The sequence below is a fragment of the Chlorocebus sabaeus genome, chromosome 21 (genome assembly GCF_047675955.1).
Source record: "Chlorocebus sabaeus isolate Y175 chromosome 21, mChlSab1.0.hap1, whole genome shotgun sequence".
NCBI lineage: Eukaryota > Metazoa > Chordata > Mammalia > Primates > Cercopithecidae > Chlorocebus > Chlorocebus sabaeus.
In genome coordinates, this window is record NC_132924.1 from 75872984 (window position 1) to 75894986 (window position 22003).

The 22003-nt window shown below is 37.6% G+C and overlaps 1 protein-coding gene across 4 annotated transcripts in view; it reads right to left on the bottom strand.

The window, feature by feature from the left end:
* The window catches only part of CCDC146 (coiled-coil domain containing 146), a 204337-nt gene that overhangs the window by 158731 nt on the left and 23603 nt on the right, over nucleotides 1-22003 (bottom strand). For 3 of the 4 annotated variants that reach the window (XM_073009197.1, XM_007982380.3, XM_007982379.3), the window contains exon 2: nucleotides 9100-9266. The exons of the other annotated variant lie outside the window; for it this stretch is intronic. In XM_073009197.1, the coding sequence (XP_072865298.1) occupies nucleotides 9100-9255 (156 nt within the window). In that variant the 5' untranslated portion in view covers nucleotides 9256-9266. The remainder of the gene's footprint in view (nucleotides 1-9099; nucleotides 9267-22003) is intronic. 4 annotated transcript variants of the gene reach the window in all.

Genomic DNA, 22003 nt, shown 5'->3' on the forward strand with positions numbered 1-22003 from the left:
GAGCAGAGTTAGGTTTGGGAGAAGGATAATGGATTTAGTTGTGAGTATGTTTAGTTTGAGGTACTTTGGGGTCATCTACATGAAGATATTCCAAGTATGTGCATATATGGGTATGGACAAAAAAAAAAAAAAACCAGATTCATAGTGGACTCTGTGTATGTGGATAAAATATCCCCTTACTGCCCTAAAAATCTTTCTAGACCATCTCATCCCACAGCGATCAAGCTTCTGGTAACACTACTTGTATCTTCTGGGTCCACAATCATATGTCTTTTGTTGACATTTAATATTTCAATCTTCTTGTTCACAAATAATGCTTCTAAAGAATAGGAACCTTTTTATGCTTTATGTCCATAAATTCTCATGGTATCTAACACAATCCAGCACACAGGAGGTGCTCAAAACCAAGGAGGAGTTGAAGGGATGAATTTAATTTCAGTAGCTTTAGCAATAATAATTATAAACATCTAGCACAGTGCCTGGCACATAGTGAATGCTGTATCTTTTATCTTTTAAATAGATTAAGACTTAATGTCCAAAATTATTGTTCACAAGGTTCTTGACATCTTAATACTCATCAAATCTGATATGCAACTGAAACTTGGACACAAATGCTGCCATTACATATTTTGTAAGAAGTGCAACAGTTCATAGTTTTATATATAACATGTTTTCGTGAAAAGGTTATATATCAACAAACTTAATCCATCTTCGTCACTGCCCACGATGATCTGTATACCTCCACACTCTACTTTTAGTTTCGTATTCTATTTTGATTCATAGTTTTACTTTCTTGGTGTTTCCCTACAATGTTGGCTCTCCCTTTTATGCCTCCCAAATGCAATGCTCCTATGCCTCCTTTTCTCCACCCCTTGGCTAAGTCAGGTCAAAGACTTACTTAACAATGATTGGCACAAGAATTATTTTCAGGAAATGAAGGGAGGAAATGCCTGGTTCTTGGTAAAAAGCAAAGAGCCAATTATTTCGCTTAGGCGAAATAATATAATGTTTTGATTTTGACTCATAGCATTAAGACAAAAATGATTTTACAGCCTCCAAGTCTTGGAAAAGTTCAACATCTGACACACTGACCCATGACAACTGAGGTCACATTTATAAATCAGTGCTGCTTTACATAAGCACACACAGATAGAAGTAGAAATCCTAACTAGAGAATACCATGAAAGCTATCCCTTATATTAACCCTGGACGTGTGAGAGCATCTAACATAATACCCATCCGAGTGTATGCTGGTTCAACCTCTTTGGAAAAACTGATTGAAGGTCTTTACTAAAGTTGCATACAAACCTAAACTATGACAGAGTAACCCCACTCCTGTGTATACACCCAAGACAAGTTCATTTTTAAGTACAAGGCATGCATAAGAATGATCACAGAATCTTATTCATAATCTTCAAAACAGGAAATAATACTTTTGTAAACAAAATAGAATGAATCAACAAATTAGGGTATATTTACACAGTAGTGAGGAAGGAGGCAGAACTCAACTTCAGAGGCGGGGCTTCGACTTTGCACCAAATTGAGGACTAGCTAAAACAGGTCTGAGGCAGAAGCACCTCCCCCATTAGACACATTCACCAGTGTGCCATGTCCGTTTACCATTGCCATGGTAACACTGGGAAGTTACTGCCCCTTTCCATGGCATCAACTCGACAACCTGCAAGTTACCACCCTCATTCTAGAGATTTCTGCATAAACCAGTCCTTCATTTGCATCTAATTAAAAGTGAATTATAAATACGAGTGCAGAACTGCCTCTGAGCTGCTATTCCAGGTACACTGCCTATGGGGTAGCCCTGCTCCACAAGGATCAGAACCTCTGCTGCTGCAGTTCACTGCCACTTCAATAAAAGCTGCTGTTTAACACCACCAGCTTGCCCTTGAATTCTACATGGTTGAAGCCAAGAACCAATAATCCTCCCAAGCTAAGGCTCAATTTGGGGGCTTGACTGTCCTATATCATCAGGACACTAAGAAGCAATAAAAAAAGAATGGAATTACTGCCACACATAATGCTATTAATGAACCTCACAACTATAAAAGTGAGCAAAAACAGCCAGACACAAAGAAAAACATACTGTATGACTCCATTTATATGATGTTCAAGAAGAGGCAAACTAATATATAAGCCAATATAGTGGTTATCTTGGGTGGGAGCAATGACCGGGAAGGTCTCAAAGGAGACCTCTGGTTCCTGAAGTAGATCCTGATCAGACTGAGAATATGGTGGGAGAAGAGTTAAATCAATGAGATACATATTTAAAAGAGATATTTAACTCTCAAACTGACAAAGAACACAGATGATTGGGAGAAGAATGATAAATTCAGTTATGGACATGTTGGTTATAGGCAAATGTCAAAAACCTGATCTGGCCAGGCGCCGTGGCTCACGCCTATAATCCCAGCACTTTGGGAGGCCGAGGCGGGCGGATTACGAGGTCAGGAGACTGAGACCATCCTGGCTAACACAGTGAAACCCCGTCTCTACTAAAAATACAAAAAATTAGCCGGGCGTGGAGGCGGGCGCCTGTAGTCCCAGCTACTCCGGAGGCTGAGGCAGGAGAATGGCGTGAACCCAGGAGGCAGAGCTTGCAGTGAGCCGAGATAGCGCCACTGCGCTCCAGCCTGGGCAACAGAGCAAGCCTCCGTCTCAAAAAAAAATAAAAATAAAAAATAAACCTGGCTTGTACACTTAATATTTGTGAGGTTTACTCTATATGTTATACCGAAACAAAAAAATTAACAATATAAAGAAAATGGGATAGGATTAAATATTCAGTAGGACAAAAAGTCTGGAGTACCAGCCCTCATAGTTAGGCAGCACTGGCCAATTTGGGAAGCAGGTATCCCACATTAACCCACACAGCCCATTGACGGGAGTTGTGTGGCTTGGTTTCCAAGCATCACTTAATCACTTTTTTTTTTTTTTTTTTTTTTTGAGACATAGTTTCACTCTTGTTGTCTAGGCTGGAGTGCAATGATGTGATCCCGGCTCACTGCAACCTCCGCCTCCCAAGTTCAAGCAATTCTCCTGCCTCAGCCTCCTGAGTAGCTGGGATTACAGGCATGTACCACCACACCTGGCTAATTTTTGTATTTGTAGTAGAGACGGGGTTTCGCCAATGTTGGCCAGGCTGGTCTGGAACTCCTGACCTCAGATGATTTGCTCACCTCGGCCTCCCAAAGTGCTGGATTACAGGCATGAGCCACTGCGCCTAGCCCCAAGCATCACTTTGAACATTCATCCCAAGGAGTAAATTAACACAGTGTAGTTCCTGTCTTGTTAGGTCTTACTGCTTAATGTGATCATAATGTCAGTGGGGAACTCTAAAATTTTCTTTTTCTTCTTAAAAATAAAGGGATACGTGTGCAGAACATGCAGGTTTGTTCCATAGGTCTATGTGTGCCATGGTGGTTTGCTGCACTTATTGACCTATCCTCTAATTTCCCTCCCCTAAGCCCCCAACCCCCCAACAGGCCCTGGTGTGTGTTGTTCCCCTCTCTGTGTCCATGTATTCTCAATGGGACTCTACATTTTCTATGCAAAATATTTTATGACGATTAGTCAATAAATATGTTAATAACTAAGCCCCAAGTGATGTGGGAAGAGTTGAGAGGTTGGAGAAACCCCTGTGAGCTGGCTACTCAGGCAGTTCCTTGAAGGACATGAGATTTGAGCCAGGATCTCAAAGGTTAGGAACAGACTCAGGGGTTGCAAAGTGCGGTCTACGCAAGCATTTTGTTTGGTGTTTTAGTATGAATGGCATAGCTTTAAAAGCAATGGAGGCAATGTGACTAGGCAGATTGGTGGATAGCCATGATCTTACATCATGTATTTTGAATGTATGTCAGTTTCCTTCGACATCTGAAGTTATTCTTTCTAAATGTGGGAGAGTCCCTGATGAGGGGAACAACAAAGAGTAGATCCTGAGAATCTAAGTGAGTGACTAGATTGTAAAAGTAGTTTGGGTATAAATTGCAGAGGCCTGTGACTGTCTTACTGAACACATTCTTCAGGCAATATGAGACGAGAGCATGACACCCATGCATGGCAACTTGGCAGGCCTGGGCCAACTGTGGAAATAGCATTAGTAACAATGAATGCTGTAAGCAGCTTCTGCGTTTTCCAATGTTATGCCAAGCACCTGGACCCTTGGAAGTGGATTTCTGACTGCTTTCCTTCAGTCGTCATCTGCATTTTTGCCATTTTTGCAGATACAGTTTCTGTTTAGACAACCGAAGGAAGACAAAGTAGGTTAGAGGACAAAGACAACTGAAGGAAGACAAAGTAGGTTACACACAGTAGGTTAAAAACTTGTGAGACCCATGGATTTTCGAAGAATCCTAAAAGGATTATAAAGCTACAGATGCCAATTAAGAACAATATCTTAGTGGTGGTGTTATGGAAATAAAGTTTTCTGAAGCCAGTAATTCTGAATATTCCCAAAGTTTGCAATTTATCGCTTGTTTGAGGAGTTCTCAGGCAGTAAAATTGCTGATATTGATACTACCCAAAAGGGTAGGTAGCACAGTTGTTTGAAACTATTACTGAAAGATCTTGGATATAATTATCAGAGGCCTGTTATACCCAGCAATTAATAACTATAATTTGTGCATCCATGTATATTGAGAGATTCTTGAAATATTTATTAAATTGTTAGATTGAGGATCAATATGCATGAGAAGTTGTCCTAAGTTAATTTTGCAAAACAAACCTTTATCTTTAGCTTAGAAAACCTTGAAGATAATTTTTACTATTAGCATAACTTTTGCTACAAATAAACTCAAGTTGTTGTGATTTTTACTGTTATGGCTTTATAAATTGGTCTTAAGGTCTCTCTGTGAACAGTGGCCATAAGCCAAGATAGCTGCTCTTTAGAAGAGCCCTGACGAATGGGGCGTCAGGTTCCTGTGTGTCAGTCATGTGAGACACAATGACAACAATGAAAAGGTGAAATCAAACGCATGAAACAGAAGAAATTTATTACTTACAGATCTGACAGCTTAGGGGTGCTGATGGGGAGTGCAGATAAGTCTGGAGGTGGCAGGGAGCTCAGCAGTGGGTGGGGAGTGAGAGCGCAGCTGTTGAACCTCACCTTTATTAAGGTATATGGGTATTTTCCCTCTGGTCTTCTCACAGGAGTTGTGGATTGGCTGATTTAAGGAAAACACACCAGAAGGGGGAAACTTATTTATATGACTCTGGTGTTGACCATTAAGTTTATTATGGTTAGCAGCTGTGGGGTGTTTTGGGTTTGGGATTAGCAGGATGAGAAACAAGTGGGCTATATCTCAACCACATGGGGATGAGTTATTTTAACTAGTACAAAGATTGGGTATGACTGGGTTTCAAACAACTTATGTCAGACCTAAGAATGCATGAGTTTATATCATAAGTGTATGTTGATTCAATGTCTTTGGTAGCTACTGCTGTATCAAACAAATTTACGACACAAGTTTAGCCTTATTTTCGATTTGATTATTAAAGGTAGTGGTGAAGTAGAAATCCTAATGCAAAGTTGGACATATGATGGATTTTAACAGAAATGTGAACCCTTCACTTGAAATATTAAGATTAGAGGAAGGAAATCATGGTTTTAAAAATATAAAGATAAGCATTTCTTTTTCTCCATAGCCTTGCCAGCATCCGTTGTTTTTGACTTTTTAATAATAGCCATTTTGACTGGTGTGAGATAATATCTCATTGTGGTTTTGACTTGTGTTTCTCTGATAGTGATGCTGAGCATTTTTTCCTACTTTTGTTGGCCACATGTATGTCTTCTTTTAAGAAATGTCTATTCATGTCCTTTGTCCTTTTTTTAAATGGAGTTATTTGTTTTTTGCTTGTTGATTTGTCTAAGTTCCTTATAGACTCCAGATATCAGACCTTTGTCAGATGCATAGTTTGCAAATATTTTCTCCCATTCTATAGTCTGTTTACTCTGTTGATAGTTTCTTTTACTGTGAAGAGGCTCTTTAGTTTAGTTCAGCCACTGTGGAAAGCAGTTTGGAGATTTCTCAAATAACTTAGAGCTACCATTCAACCCAGCAATCCCATTACTGGGTATAAAGCCAAAGGAAAATAGATTGTTATACCAAAAAGACACATGCACTCATACATTCATCACCGCACTATTAACAAAGATGTGGAATCAATCTAGCTGCCCATCAGTGGTGGATTGGATAAAGAAAGTGTGTTTTTTATATATATATACCACAGAATACTATGCAACCATATAGGAGGATGAAATCATGTCCTTCACAGAGACATAGAAGGAGCTGGAGACCATAATCCTGAGTGAATTAATGCAGGAAAAGAAAACCAGACACTGCATATTCTCATTTATAAGTAGGAGCTATACATTGAGCACACATGGATACAAACATGAGAATAACAGACACTGCAGACTACTAGAGAGTGGAGGGAGGAAGGGGAGTGTGGGTTGAAAAACTACCTACCGGGTACTATGCTTACCACCTGAATGCAATATGCCCATGTACCAAACCTGCACATGTATGCCCTGTATCTCAAATAAAAGTAAGATTTAAAAATATATAAAGATAGATGTAGAAATAGATTTAAATTTGTGTGGATATAAATATTCATAAATCTATTTTCTAGCTCTGTCCACTGACAGGGGCTAGAAGCTATGACATTCTAGGAGCAATGATCATACTCAGCATTAATATCTTAGTTTCCAAATATCATTCTCCAGTAAGAGGAACTAGGGATCCTCGAAGAAATGACTGGAGCAAAGAAAATACAAGATGAGCCCAGAACACATTCTTGTGCCAGAAAGGAAGTGCAGAAGGAATCACAGGAACATATCAGAAGGACAAGTAAGCCTACCTGAAGGGTGTACACTGGCCAAATGTGGGACAATCAGAGCATGAAAAGGAATGACAGTGAGAAACCGTAAGTCCACACTGATAAACAGATGAAAAAATAAGGAAAGAAGAGAAAGTTCTTCCTCATAGTAGAAAGCCACCTAACAAATATAGAAGAAATGATGGAATTAGAAAATCACCATTTGACAACCATCATAACAAAAGTTGATTTGGGTAAGTATCACCAATAAATCCCAAGCTAGTAGGTGAAAATGTTAAGAGGAGTAAGACAACTACATAGTCTCAGAGTATCTCTTCTTGAGGTGCTTATTAATTTCAAACAGAAAAATAAATAAATAAAAGAGAAATCTGGAAGTCACCACCTTAACCAAGTGATCAAGATGAACAAGTCTAGCAGTGGGACAAGGCACATCATGTGTTCCTGGTAGAAGATACTTGAGAAGAATACAACATTGTGTCTTTATATTTTCACCAAAAATACATAACTTGAATCTAATAATGAGAAAATGGGAAAAATCCAAATTGAAAAAAAAATCACAAAATAAACAGCCTCTTCTCTTCAAAGTGTCAATATCATGAAACTAAAGAAATCCTGAAGAATTGTTCCAGATTAAAGGAGACTAAAGAGATGACTACTGAATGCAATACGTAATCTGGAATTTTCTTTTGCTCTAAAGAACATTATTGGGACAACTGGCAAGACCTGACTAAGTTATGTAGATTAGAAAATGGTATTATATCAGTGTTAATTTCCTGATATTATTGTATTATGATTAAGAGAATGATATATTTTTAGGAAACACAGTGATGCATTTAGGTGTAAAAGGGCATCGTGTCTTCAGAGAGAGAGAAAGAGAGAGGTTGAGAAAACAAGAAGATAGAAAGAAAAGGATAAAGCAAATGTGGTAAGATGTTAACATCTGAGAAATCTGGGTTTAAGTTCCAAAGTAACTATGGAAATTCTTTGCACTATTCTTGCAACTGTCCTGTATATCTGAAATTATGTCAAAATAAAAGAAAAAGTCAAAACTGTAGAAAAAGTGAACAATTTAGCAATTTAGATCCTGTACATACATATATAACACTATTTTTTTTTTTTTTTTTTTGAGATGGAGTCTTGTTCTGTCACTCAGGCTGGAGTGCGGTGGCGCTATTTCGGCTCACTGCAAGCTCTGCCTCCCAGGTTCACCCCATTCTCCTGCCTCAGCCTACTAAGTAGCTGGGACTACAGGCGCCAGCCACCCAGCCCGGCAAATTTTTTGTATTTTTACTAGAGACGGGGTTTCACTGTGTTAGCCAGGATGGTCTCGATCTCCTGACCTCATGATCCACCTGCCTCAGGCTCCCAAAGTGCTGGGATTACAGCACTATTATTTTACAATAATAAATAGTGGGATTATTTTAAAATAATAGTGTTATGGATTACGGGCCATAACACTATTATTTTAAAAATTACTTTTTTATTGCATTCTGTTCCAATTTGGTTTTGCTTCTCGGTTTTGAATAAATTCTGTTTTTGCTTTAAGACTTTTTAAACTTATTTTTTACTATGATTATCAAATTTCTTAGAATGTTTTATTCAGTTATATAAAGTTTGTCATCTGAAATTCCAATGTCCTTTAAATCATTTTCTAAAGTATAGCTGTCAGGCATGACCAGGTAACAGTTGAATATGTAGTCAGCCATTACTTTAAAAAAAAAAAAAACCCTCCCCATATATGGGTATTTCCTAAATGTTCATCTTGCTTTTTAAAGTTCACATAATGAGAATATATAATTCATCATATTCCCCTTTTTGCTTATTTGCTGATAGAAAACAGCAGATTTCAGTGCTCCATTGCAGTAACTATAGTTAGTTAGGTAAATATATATTCTTTCTATCATATGACAAGATCTTTTCATTGTATGGAAGTAAATGTAGTATATGCAATAATAAAAGAAATCTTCATTTCATGTACCGACCCAAGAAATGTATGTAACTGACTGAATATATATGCTAATACTTATGCTACGAAAGTATCAGAACCTACACTACTGCATTGGCTCAGAAATACCTGATAAATTTTTGGAAGAAAAGGCAGGGACCATTTTGTTTTAGTGTATCAAGTTGTAAATATCACCTACAGGATATATGTAATAAAGAATTTTGATAATGATATTGGCTTCATTTGAATTTTTAAGTACATGTTGAGTTGGGTTTTACTGTAGTAACATATAAAGAAAAATATACCTCATGCAGAAAAATGAAAGCTGGAGTTTCAGATAAATCAACAAACCGCTCATCTTGAATGTTAATTGTGGGCACTATGGCATAAATGGGCTCTTGATCCTTTTCATCTTTCTCCTCTTCCTCTTCTTTTTCTGTGTCTGTGCTACTGTCTTCCATTTTTCACGATTCTAAAACAAAATTAATCCATATGTGGCTATTTAGGAGTGTCTTCACTTAAAAAGTAAAATTAATGGAAAATAATAAAAATAAGCAAAAAACGGAATAAGCTATTCTTCAATGAAACTACAAATCAGGAAAGTTAGCTATAATCTCATTGTAAAAGACTGCTTTTTTGCAAAGATACTCTCTACTGTTGCATTCAAATCAATCATTCTTATTTTTAAAAGTATGCTACTGTTGCAATAATTGGAAAATAAAATATATATGAATTATAATGAGAATGCAAGTCAATATCAGCCTAGATATTTATGCAACAAGAAGTCAGAAACCTCTCCAGCTATCCTATTATCAGAAAGCAAAGTGTGCTTTCTGATACCTCTATAATCTATACCTTGTACATATTTCTGTAGAAAAGTGCTTAAAATACTGTATTGTAATTTACTATTTTTCATATTATCTACCTTATTGGACTTCTTAGAACAGAAATTATATTCTTATTTACCCATATACCTTCAACACCTCACAAATAACATATTTAGAATGTGTGCTAAAAATAATTGCCAATGGGACAAACAAGTTCTGCTATTCTTCTAATGTTCAAAGAATATTACAATTGCAAATAGTTTACTTGAATTTTCAGAAATAAAATGCTTAATACTAAATCAATGCAGTAACAATAATTCATTACTCCTTATTGGAAAGTTAGTTTGTCCAAAACCAAAGTCCCACAGGAGCAAAACTGAGGTTCTTCTGTAATTGCTGTGGGCAACTGCTAACACCAGCTTCAAAAATTTTTCTTCCTCAAATCATATTGGCAGGGTGACCTACATAATTTGCAGGACCCAGTACAAAAAAACAAATGTGGGATTCCTTGTCAAAATGCCAGAAAAATGTCCTCTGAACGTTACTATATATAAAAGTCTTCCCTTTAAAAATATTTTATTACTTATAAAATGTGATGGGGTAATAGCAATACATGAATAGCAACAAAAACTAAGTGAATAGCAATGAATCCTAAGAAAATATTTTTGATGTCACAATTTTATATAATAAAATAACAATAATATCTTGATTGATCATAATATTTTTCTGGCTCACTTTTCTGCAAATTAATTTACTAGATCATCAAAATTTATACTCATTATAATTTCATTTTTAATTGATCAAACCGAAAGTGATGTGAGTTGCTCTTGGGAAATGCAAGATCATACATAATTTTTGGCAATTTTTAATTTGAGAAGAATCTTCCTGCTCATGCATCTTTCACTGAAGTTTATAAGAATATTTATAGGCTGTGATAACATTTAGATACATTTCTGATAAATCATTTCAAAATATAACCTTTTGAGCTGATGACTCTTATAGAACAAGTTTCTAAAAAGATTTAACTCTTCCTAAAAACCAGCTTCCTCTGTGAATTTAATTTTAAATGTAAATTTATTCAACATTCATTTTAATGTTTCCTCTGACAATTCTGGTAACTTCTGGAGGTTGTGTAATAATCCAAAGTGGCTTTATATTTTGTATATACACCAAAACACTTGCTTATATGCATTCTATTGTTGTATGTTCCATTACAAAGAAAAAATTAAATTAAAAATGGTCTTTCCTATTCATACTTTATTTGTTCAAAGCTTCATAAGCTTTATTCAAGCTTGGAAAAGTATTATTTTCTGTCACACTCAATCATCTTTAATTTCTATTCCTAAACTTATGGATATTTGCAATATTATAGCAGTTTTCAAAACTGGAGATTTTAAACTCTCTGAATAATTCTAATAACTCCTTGACATGTTTTATTGCAATGTCTGTGTGTTTGCTTTTATTTTGTAATATTTTACTAAAAAAGTTTTCTGCATGAGTGCCAATAGTTTCTTTCCTTATTATATGTGCAAATACCACAGGGACAGGTGCTGGGGACCAGCCTCCCATGGTAGGTTCTAGAACTGTCCCCATGCAGAGCCTCTTCTTTCTCCTGAGGCCATCACTGATGTAGCTGTCCCTATTACTTTTGCTGTCATGTTGCTTCTGCTGCTATTGTTGCCATTGTTTTTGCCAACGTGCACTCAAGTGCTGGCCTGGCTGCCTTGAGACTCTGTGATACCTCAAATTGCTCTGATGCATGCTTTTGAGCACCAGGCCACAGGCCTATTTGCTTGGCACCCACACCCTCTGCCACAGCCATTGATTCAGGCCTATGCGTGTGCACACTGCTTCCTGGCCTATCTGTACTGCTCACGTGAATGTTCAATTGTCCCAACAGACTTTATTTACAAAACTCAAGCTCAAAAATAAAATTTTAAGTATTTAAAAATGGTGACAGTAGAGCATTAAAACAAGTGCAGGGGTCTTCTGAGAGCAGATCTTTGTGTGACTATGTAGGTCATACATCTATGAAGCTGAAGCCGGCCCTGTATATTAGCCATTGATTTGGCCATGTATTCAAGTAGATCCACAGAAGTTTTTAAAAGAACTCTGTCTTAGTCAGCAAGGCCTCTGTTGGCCCACTTTGGTGACATTGGGATGACTGCCCTTCTGGAGAGAGAGCGGGTAAAATGCCTCCATTGTATAAGAGAATGCCAATATCATCAGCAGCTCTTTTTGATCTCAGAAATACATGACTCTTCACTAAATCAACAGAATATTATACTTACACTCTTCTCTTGCCAGAGAAGATAACTGCAATTGTCATGCTTTTAAGGTCTGAATCTTCTGCTGAATATGTATCCTTTCTCATGTCTATCTTATTGGATTGGCTCTTTCTTGATGACATTGAGCCTCACTCTAAAACATGGAAAGCATGTTCTATCATACGAAGCCAGAAGGCTTGGTAGGTTCTGGGTTCTTGAATGCGTTAGTCAGGTGGTCACAGACATATCATTTATTCATTAAATTTACTCCTCTCTAAAATGGGGTAAAATTAGTACAACAAAACAACAACTAATTTTTATGTTTCAAAAAGATGTGCAGATTAAACATGATAATGCCTTTGGACTTGAGCTTCTACTCTGCTATCTCTAATTTTCTGCCACAGCCATAAATTATACATGTACTTGTTTTCCTCTTCCTGCTGCTACAACAATGCTTCATAGGTGGTAACATACACTTCCATCAGGAGGCTCCAAATATCCGATTGTCTGTTGTTATGTGATGTTAATAGCCAGTGGTATCATCTGACTTCCCTTCCTTTAACACATGTTTGCTTTTTTCAATGCCCTATAGTGTTTTTTTAATAACTATTATTATTATGACATTACAATACTTTATATTTGCTAAGTAATCAAGTTTATTGCTTAAATCTTCAAGCAGCTAAAAATGGTTTGGCTATATATTTAAATTTGTTTTGTGAATAAACTAAAATATGTATACTCAATCCTTTCATGGATATTAAATGTGAATGAATATCCCAGAAAAATATTTCCTTCAGAACATTAGGCTATATCTTATTTTTAACCTTTTTATTAAGAAGTGTTTCAAAGGCCGGGCATGGTGACTCATGCCTGTAATCTCAGCACTTTGGGAGACGGAGGCAGGTGGATTACCTGAGGTCAGGAGTTCAAGACTAGCCTGGCCAACATGGTGAAACCCCATCTCTACTAAAAATACCAAAAAAATTAGCCAGGCATGGTGGTGTGTGCCTGTAATCCCAGCTACTTGGGAGGCTGAGGCAGGAGAATCACTTGAACCCCGTGGGTAGTGGTTGCAGTGAGCTGAGATCACATCATTGTACTCCAGCCTGGGAGACACAGTGAGACTCTGTCTCAAAAAAAAAAAAAAAAAAAAAAAAAAAAGAAAGAAAGAAAGAAAAGAAAAGAAAAGTGTTTTAAATATAAACAAAAGTAGCAGATTAGTACAATGAATCCTCAAGTACCCATTAATCAGCTTCAACAAATATCAATTCATGAGCAATTTTATCTATAATCCTTCCACTTCCCCTCTGAACTCTCTAGATTATTTTGAAGCAAAACTTAGACATTTAGAGTTAATAATATATCCTAAAGAACTTCATAGGAATATACAGAGATAGGCCTCATTCCTTTTCATAGCTGCATAGCACTCCTTTGCATAGATGCACCATAGGTTACACAATTTCCTATTTATAAACATACAGAATGTTTCCAATTTTCTGCTATTACAAAAGGGTTGCAAAGTATAGTACATCTATTTATTTTAAAAATATGTATATATGTGTACTTTTTTTTGAGACAGAATCTTGCTCTGTCTCCCAGGCTGGAGTGCAGTGGTGCGTTCTCCACTCACAATAACCTCTGCCTCCCAGGTTCAAGTGATTCTCCTGCCTCAGCCTCCCAAGTAGCTGGGATTACAGGCATGTGCCACCACAGCTGGCTAATTTTTGTATTTTTAGTAGAGACGGGGTTTCACCATGTTGGCCAGGCTGGTCTCGAACTCCTGACCTCAGGTGATCCACCTGCCTTGGCCTCCCAAAGTGCCAGGATTACAGGCATGAGCCACCACTCCTGGCCTTGAAATCTTTACAATAAAGATGACATTAACTTTGAAAACTGAGGTTCAGACAATTTCTCAGAGCACTGCACCTTTAAATATAATACAGCTTACCTGGGCAACAAATGATAAATACCATGCTGAATTTGTACAAATTCCTCAGTTTGCTAAAGTTTTCAATCTCTATTATTCTGAAAACATCCTAAATATTTTAGAGCAAGTAAAGTATTTACATAGGGAAACAACTAAAAGATACTACAAGAGAGTTCTGATCGAGATCATCAGAAAAACTTTAACCTTTAGAATAAGAATACTTAGGCATACATTTAACCAAGGACATGAAAGATCTGTACACTGGAAACTACAGAACTCCAGTGAAAGAAATTAGACATAAATAAATGGAAAGATATCCCATGTTATGGATTAGAAGAATTAATATTGTTAAAATGGTTTTACTACACAAAGCAATCTACAGGTTCAACCTGCAATCTCTATAAAATTCCAATGGCATTTTTTCACAGGAATAGAAAAAAATCCTAAAATTTATATGGAACCATAAAGGACCCCAAATAGCCAAACCAACTTTGAGCAAGAACAACAATGCTAGAAAAAAACTCATATTCTGATTTCTAATTGTAGACAAAGTTAGAGTAATCAAAACAGTATGGTGCTAGCATTAAAAAAAAAAAAAAAAAGACCAATGGAACAAAATAGAGAGCCCAGAAATGAACCAATGCATATACAGTCAAGTAATTTTGGGCATGGATGTCAAGAATGCACAACATAGTTTCTTCAATACACGGTGTTAGGGAAATTGGATATCCACATGCCAAAGAATGAAATCAGGCCCTTGTTTTACACCACACACAAAAATTAACTCAAACTAGATTAAAGAATTAAACATGAGATCTGAAAGCATAAAACTCCTAGAAGAAAACATAGGAAAAAGGTCCTTGGCATTGGTTTTAGTGATGATATTTTGGGTATGACACCAAAAGCACAGACAACAAAAGGAAAAATTAAGTGAGATGACATCCAACTAAAAAACTTCTGCACGGCAAAAGAAACAATCAACAAAATGAAAAGGCAACCTATGGAATGGTAGGAAATATTTGCAAACTATATATGTGATAAGGGGTTAACATCCAAAACACACAAGGAACTTATACAACTGAATAGCAACAACTCAAATAATCCCATTAAAAAATGGGTAATGGAGCTGAATAGACATTTTCCCAAAGAAAACATACAAATGGCCAACAAGTACATAAAAAGGTGATCAACATTACCAACCATTGGGGAAATGCAAATCAAAACCACAATAAGATATCGCCTCACACCTGTTAGGATGGCTATGATTGAAAAAACAGAAGATACTAATTGTTGATGAGTATGTGAAGAAAAAGGAACTCTTGTACGCTGTTAGTGGGAATATAAGTTGGTAAAACCATTATAGAAAACAGTATGAAGTTTCCTCAAAAAATTAAAAATAAACCTTCCTTATTATCCAGCAGTTCTTCTGGTTATATATCCAAATGAATTGAAATCAGGATCTCAAAGTGATATCGGCACTCCCACATTCATTTCATCACTATTTACAAAAGCCAAGATATGGAATCAACATAAATTTCCATGGACATATGAATGCACAAAGAAATTATGATATATGTATACAATGGAACACTTTACAGCCATAGAAAAAGGAAATTCTGCCATTTGCAACATCATGGATAGAAAATGAAATATTTAGGCAGACAGAGAAATACAAGTACTGTATGATCTCACTTATATATGGAACTTAAAGTAGTCAAACTCATAGAAGCAGAGTGGGATGGTGGCCGCCAGGGACTTGGGGTAGGAGAAATTGGGGAGTAATGGTTAAAGAGTACAAAATTTTAGCTATGCAAGATAAATAAGTTTTGAAGATCTACTAGACGGCATGGTGCCTGTAGCTAACAATACTCTTTTGTATACATAAAATTACTAAGAGAGTAGATCTTATGATAAAACAACAACAAAAATAATAACACAGGGGTGGCTAAAACTTTGGGAGGTGATAGATATGTTTATGAGATTGATGATGGTTGATGGTTTCATGGGTGTATACTTATCCCCAACCTCATTGAGATGTATACAATAAATATGTACAGTATTTTATACATCAACCATACCTCAATAATGTGTTTTTTTAAAAAGGAAAAGATGAAGAGTGAGTAGTGACAGAAAACACAACAAAGGAAAATATTAAAAAGTCTGTGTGAATTAAAACAAAAAAAACCACTAATTAATCTAATTAAATAGGCAGGAAAGGACTTAACCAGGTAACAAAGGTTAATGGATAAAACAATAAATATATGGCCGGGCACGGCGGCTTACTCCTGTAATCTCAGTACTTTGGGAGGCCGAGGCGGGCAGATCACAGGGTCAGAAGTTAGAGACCAGCCTGGCCAACATGGTGAAACCCAGTCTCTACTAAAAACACAAAAATTAGCCAGGCATGGTGGCGGGCACCTGTAATCCCAGCTACTCAGGAGGCTGAGGCGGGAGAATTGCTTGAACCTGGAAGGCAGAGGTTGCAGTGAGTCAAGATAGTGCTACTCCACTGTAGCCTGGGCAACAGAGTGAAACTGTCTCAAAAAAAAAAACAAACAAAAAAACAATAAATACCCAAAGACAGTTAATATAGGATTGCAAAGCCCATTGTATTAATATTACTATATTGCAGGCAATATGATTGAGAGCTATAAAGAAAATAATAGAATAAAATATATTCTCAGGCTACAGTGGTATAAACAGAGAATGTTTAATATAACAGCTTAAATTCCTGGCATAGGAAGAACTACATAGCTGTCAGGTATGGTAATTCTAGAGACTTATATCTCCAGAACGCCTAAATCAATTAAGTAAATATTTATTGAGTTTTCCTATAAAGATAAAGACTTTACAAATATGCAAACAATGTATAATCTGAAGAGAAAGTAAGGCAGGGAAAGAACTAGTTCTCTGTCACATAAGCTGAGGTAAAATAAGCACAAATAGAAAGCAACGTTCTTAGGAAAGTAGATAAGGCTGAAAAAGCAACTGGTAGCCTGGAATTTGGGACTTGAACTCTGGGCATTAGGAGCTATGGCGGAGTTGTAAAGATATTGCTGACAATGAGAAGAAAGGCTTGGAAAAGGTGTGAATTTAGAGGCAAGGAAACAATCTGGAGGCTAGGACCCAGCCACTGTGCTATCGGTAGGAGATAGTGGTGAGCAAGACCAGACAAGCTTCCTGACCTTAGGGGACCCACAGACCGGCAGCAAGACAAGTTAATGAAAAAATCACAGACACAGGCCGGATGCGGTGGCTCACGCCTATAATCCCAGCACTTTGGGAGGCCGAGGCGGGCGGATCACGAGGTAAGGAGATCGAGACTATCCTGGCTAACACGGTGAAACCCCGTCTCTACTAAAAATACAAAAATTAGCGGGGGCATGGTGGCAGGCACCTGTAGCCCCAGCCACTTGGGAGGCTGAGGCAGGAGGATGGCGTGAACCCGGAAGGAAGAGCTTGCAGTGAGCCGAGATTGCGCCACTGCACTCCAGCCTGGGTGACAGAGCGAGAGACTCTGTTTAAAAAAAAAAAAAAAAAAAAAAAAAAAAAAAAAAAAAAAAAAAAAATCACAGACATAAAATTCTAAAAGTTTTAACTGAAATTGGTGCTATGATAACTTGAACCACAAAAACAGGGTGGCCACACACTGCACACTTATAGGGAGTACCACCGGCATAGCAAGTTCTGTAGAGAAGCGGACCCCAGTGGAAGGAGGCAAGGCAGTACCACGCGATGCTGTAGGAGTCTGAAGAGAAGAGGATGTGGTCTTAAGGGGATTTTAAGAGAGCAGAAGACATGAATAAGCCAAAATAGGAAGCTTCACAAAGAATAATTAAGCAATAAACATTGCAGGGTACCCCTTGTTTTGTAATACACATCAGTAATTCCTCTTCTTCAAACGAAACATTGGTGATCATCGTTTTGATTTTGAATTCTTAAGGAAAAATTTCTAGATAGATACAAGGAGCATGTGTAAAAGTCAAATACTGCATGCTCCAGAGAATGGGGCAGGATGCACAAACAATGTGACTTTTGGACAATAAAATGGCAATGCTTCAAGAAAGCTGCAGCAGAAAACCACACTGTCTTTCGATATTACTCATCGCTGAACAAGCACAGGTTTTGCTCATGTTAGAAACAGCAGGGTGTAATGTAAAGTCGAACATGATTTCTTTCTCTCCTAGCCCCACACAGAACCTGCGTGTTGTTTTTTTGTGACTTGGCTGTTCTGACTGCCCTGAAGATAAGATTGGGTGCTCCTTCCCCCAGCAGCCCATTGCTCTACAAGGTGGTTAATTACAAGATGTTTCTACAGGAACTCAGAGCTGACCCCTTGGAGGAAGGGAGAACTCTGGGGCACTTCCAATGTTTTGTTTTGTTTTGTTTTAGTTTCCTAACATGTTAAAAAAACAAAACAAAACAAAACATAGAATAGTCAAAACTGGGTTACAAAAATCCTGGTATAAAGTTGTATGACAAGTGCCTTCAATTCTGTCAGTGTGTCTCTGGTAATTACATGTATATTATCTTTTGGAGATAACATTGAAAGTCTATAAAACCTAAGGCTCATCCTACGGGGCCTCTGGTCCACCATATGACAGGCTCAGAATATTGGGCAGCCAATCTGACATGAGGCATACCTCAGATCCGTTTAATGGACAACAGCAACAACAATATCAGATAGAACGAACTTAATAGTCCTAAATGCCACAGATAAAATTATTGCAGTTATTCCTGCCTATATTTTATATTCTATGTACAATTATACAATGCACATTTTTACCATACAAAGACAAAGTTAGACTTGAAACATTTTTTAAGATGTAGATACATATTTTATTTTATTTATTTTTATTTTTGTGGGTACATAGTAGGTATGTATATTTATGGAGATGCTTTTTTAAAAAAAGAAAGTAAAAATGTTTTTATTCAAAGACCCAACAAATCAAACCACAACATTTTCTTTCCTGAAAGAAATGATACAGAGGACTTTTGGAAAAAAGAATCCTGAAAAGAAAAGAATCCTACAGGAAAAACAAAAAGAATCTTAAAGGAAAGGAAAAATGAAAACTCTTGCAGTAAATATGTACGGATAAAAATTGCCTCATAATTGAAGTGTTAAAGTAACAATGGGGTTTGAACTACCTTCAATTAAAACCACACAAACACACAAATAGCAAACCTCTGAAAGAAAGCTTCAAGGGCATATCTGGCCTTTAAAATTAATGTTCAGACGTGTTAAACAGTTACATCTTAGATTATGTGCATGTGTAATCCATGAGGAATCTGTTAATTGCAACATGATGATGGAGAACCCAAGGCTCTATGATAGAATCAGCACCCCTCCCGAGGATGGAAGGGTGCTGAGAGAGCTCTACGCCTTCTCCTTCATTTCACCATCCCCTTGCCTTTCTTTGCCCACTCCTACCATAACCCAAGCACAGACCCAAAAAAATTCCTCACTCTCTCTTTAAAGCATCTTATACATTTATTCCCTTTCTTCTCGGAAACCTACATAATCAAAACAAGCTCTGTATTACTTATTTCTGAGTAGGTATAACATGTGGGCTTATCATGGGGCAGCACCCTACATGAGGCAGAACTGCCATAGAAACAGACAGGATATGCTTCCAACACACCCTCCTGGTTGCCCTTGTCAGCATGCAAGTACTCTTGTTCAGTGCGCCTAATAATAATATTTATATAACCCTTTACAATTTAAACAAAACTTTCCCTTGTATTACTTCATTTGTCCTAACAACCACATACCATAAGAATTACCTCCATTTTGTACAGGAGGAAATTGACAGAGAGTATAAATGATGTGCCCAAGATCACACAGCAAGGATTGGCAGTATTTATTTAAACCCATGTCACCTGGCTCCAAATCCCTCACTCTTTCCTATTATACCATGCAAGACTCTCTCTGTGGTCTTAGCAAAGCCCTTCCCTCTTGGCCTTCAATAGCCAAAAGCAGGATCAACAATACAGGCGGGCTGACACAATTTGACTTCTGTCACTGCAACAGTGTTAAGGCTAGGACTCTTTTAGAAAAAGCAAGCCAACACAGTGTAAATCAGTTAAAGACAAATTATTGTTGAGCAGCAATTATTAGGCAGTCCATGAGGTGGCAAGGCTGAGCTGAGCAAAACAGTGGGCTATAGAACTTGTTGCTATAGTTACAAACAAAAGGACAACCTTTGAATATACACAGTGTGGCGAGAAACACTGTTCTTACATCTGTAATAATTTACAGTCATTCTGCAAGTTTAGGCAGGCTTCAGAAATTCAAAAGGTGCCTGAAAGGCGCTATCAGTTCCCTTAATTAGTTTCCAAATAATTTAGCAGTGAGCAGAGTCTAAGAGTTCCAAATCCTGTAAGAGATTTGAAATGCCCAGGTAGGTCTAAAGCTGATGGTCTTCCAGAAGGTCTGTAAAGCAGAAACTCTGCCTGTTTGGGTGCAATCTAGAATGCTCACACTGGAGGTCACTCCTCTTGCTTGCTATGAAAATGTACACATTAGAAAAGTCTCACTGTCCTCCTTACTTGAATTTTTAAAGACAATACCAAAAAGGATGTGTATAACATCACAATACTAGTCTATACATCTTATCTAATGCCTTGCAAACCTGCTTTTTCATTTACCCCTTTCCTTTTTCTCACACCCTGGTTAATAGGAACTGTGGACCTAGAGGGATCTGTTTGCTTAGCAAAGAACTCCATGAAATATGGACTATCACTGCTTCCCACCACTGGTTTCTATTAGCCAGGTTCCTGCCTTCTTCCACCTGCTCCTCCACCTTGCTTCTTCTTTTATCTGAAACTGAGACTATTGGTTTTGACTTAGTCTACCAGGATGGCAGCATGGGGTCATGGAAAGAACTACTTTGAAGTTCATCAATTTAGGCTTGAATCTCATTCCTCTCCTTCCTGGGTGACTTTGGGCAAAATATGCAATCTCTTAGTAGCTGTTTCCTAAACTGCAAGATGATTTCAATGTTATCGTGAGGATTAAATTGCACAATGCATGTGTCTCAGCCCAGATATAAATGTCAACTCCCTCCCACCAGCGCCTTGTTCATTTGATTTCATACATAATGTACCTTACATTATTTTGACAAGGAACAAATAAAAACAGGTCATCCTGGAGCTGGACCAAATATTTCAGTTATCTATAGGCTGGAAAAGATGTTCTGGGTCCTCTTCGGCATGAATTTGTCCCAGAGCACACCTTTAGGCTTTGGTGTGAGAGCCTTAAAAGATCTTATCTTCAGTTCTCACTGTGAAAAACATTTAAATCTGGGATAAGAAAGGCTGTATAGGACATCGGCTATTAGATCAGGGGAAAGGGAGCAACACCATTAAAGAAAAGACTTTAAAAGAATACAAGTCAGCTCTAAGTCAGGGGAAGAGCCACCTTAGATAACAAGTGAAGTAGGCAAAGTTCCCTCTCCCATGTCTACAAATTTCATAGCCTCCTCTTTTTGTTGCATAAGTATTTCCTGTTCTGAGGCTTTCACTGGCCCTTGGCAGATCTCCACTTTAGTCTTTCTCTCTCCTTGGGCAGCATCCCTTACTCAATTTATTTTCTTCTTTTGAAGGTAATGGCTCTGACATTAATTATAGAGTTAGAATAATATTTCCCAAGCCAATTTTCCTACCTTTTCATTGGAAGAATAAATTAAAAGTAAAAATAAATAAATAGATCTCTCTGATTTGGAGAACAAAGAGAGTTGGTGAGAAAAACAAATTAGTGTAAGCCTCTGAGCTCTGAGGTACCTCATCTACCCAGGACAAGTCTTAGGAAAGGAAATGGTGGAACCTGAACATTCAAGAATATCAAGGGGGTAATGTGCCTCCTTTCCCAGGTGGTACTTGGAAAAAGTGGCAAGGTTCCAGAGCCATCACCATCTTCATTTCTTTATGTGATGAAGCACAGATGACTAGGCAGAGAGGGCACAAGAGAGGTCACAGAGTGGCGTGGGAGGGGTGCAAAGGCTGGTTGGGAGCACTACCCCACAAAAGTCCTTGAAACTGGGATGAAAGGACACTGCTCCAGAAAGCTTTGTGGACCAGACAACTGCAAGCCAGGTGGGGATACAGAACTCTCAGAAGACGCCAGCATTAAGACCCACATCTGAGACCCAGGTGGATGCACATCTCAGGAGGAGCCTGCATGGTCAGA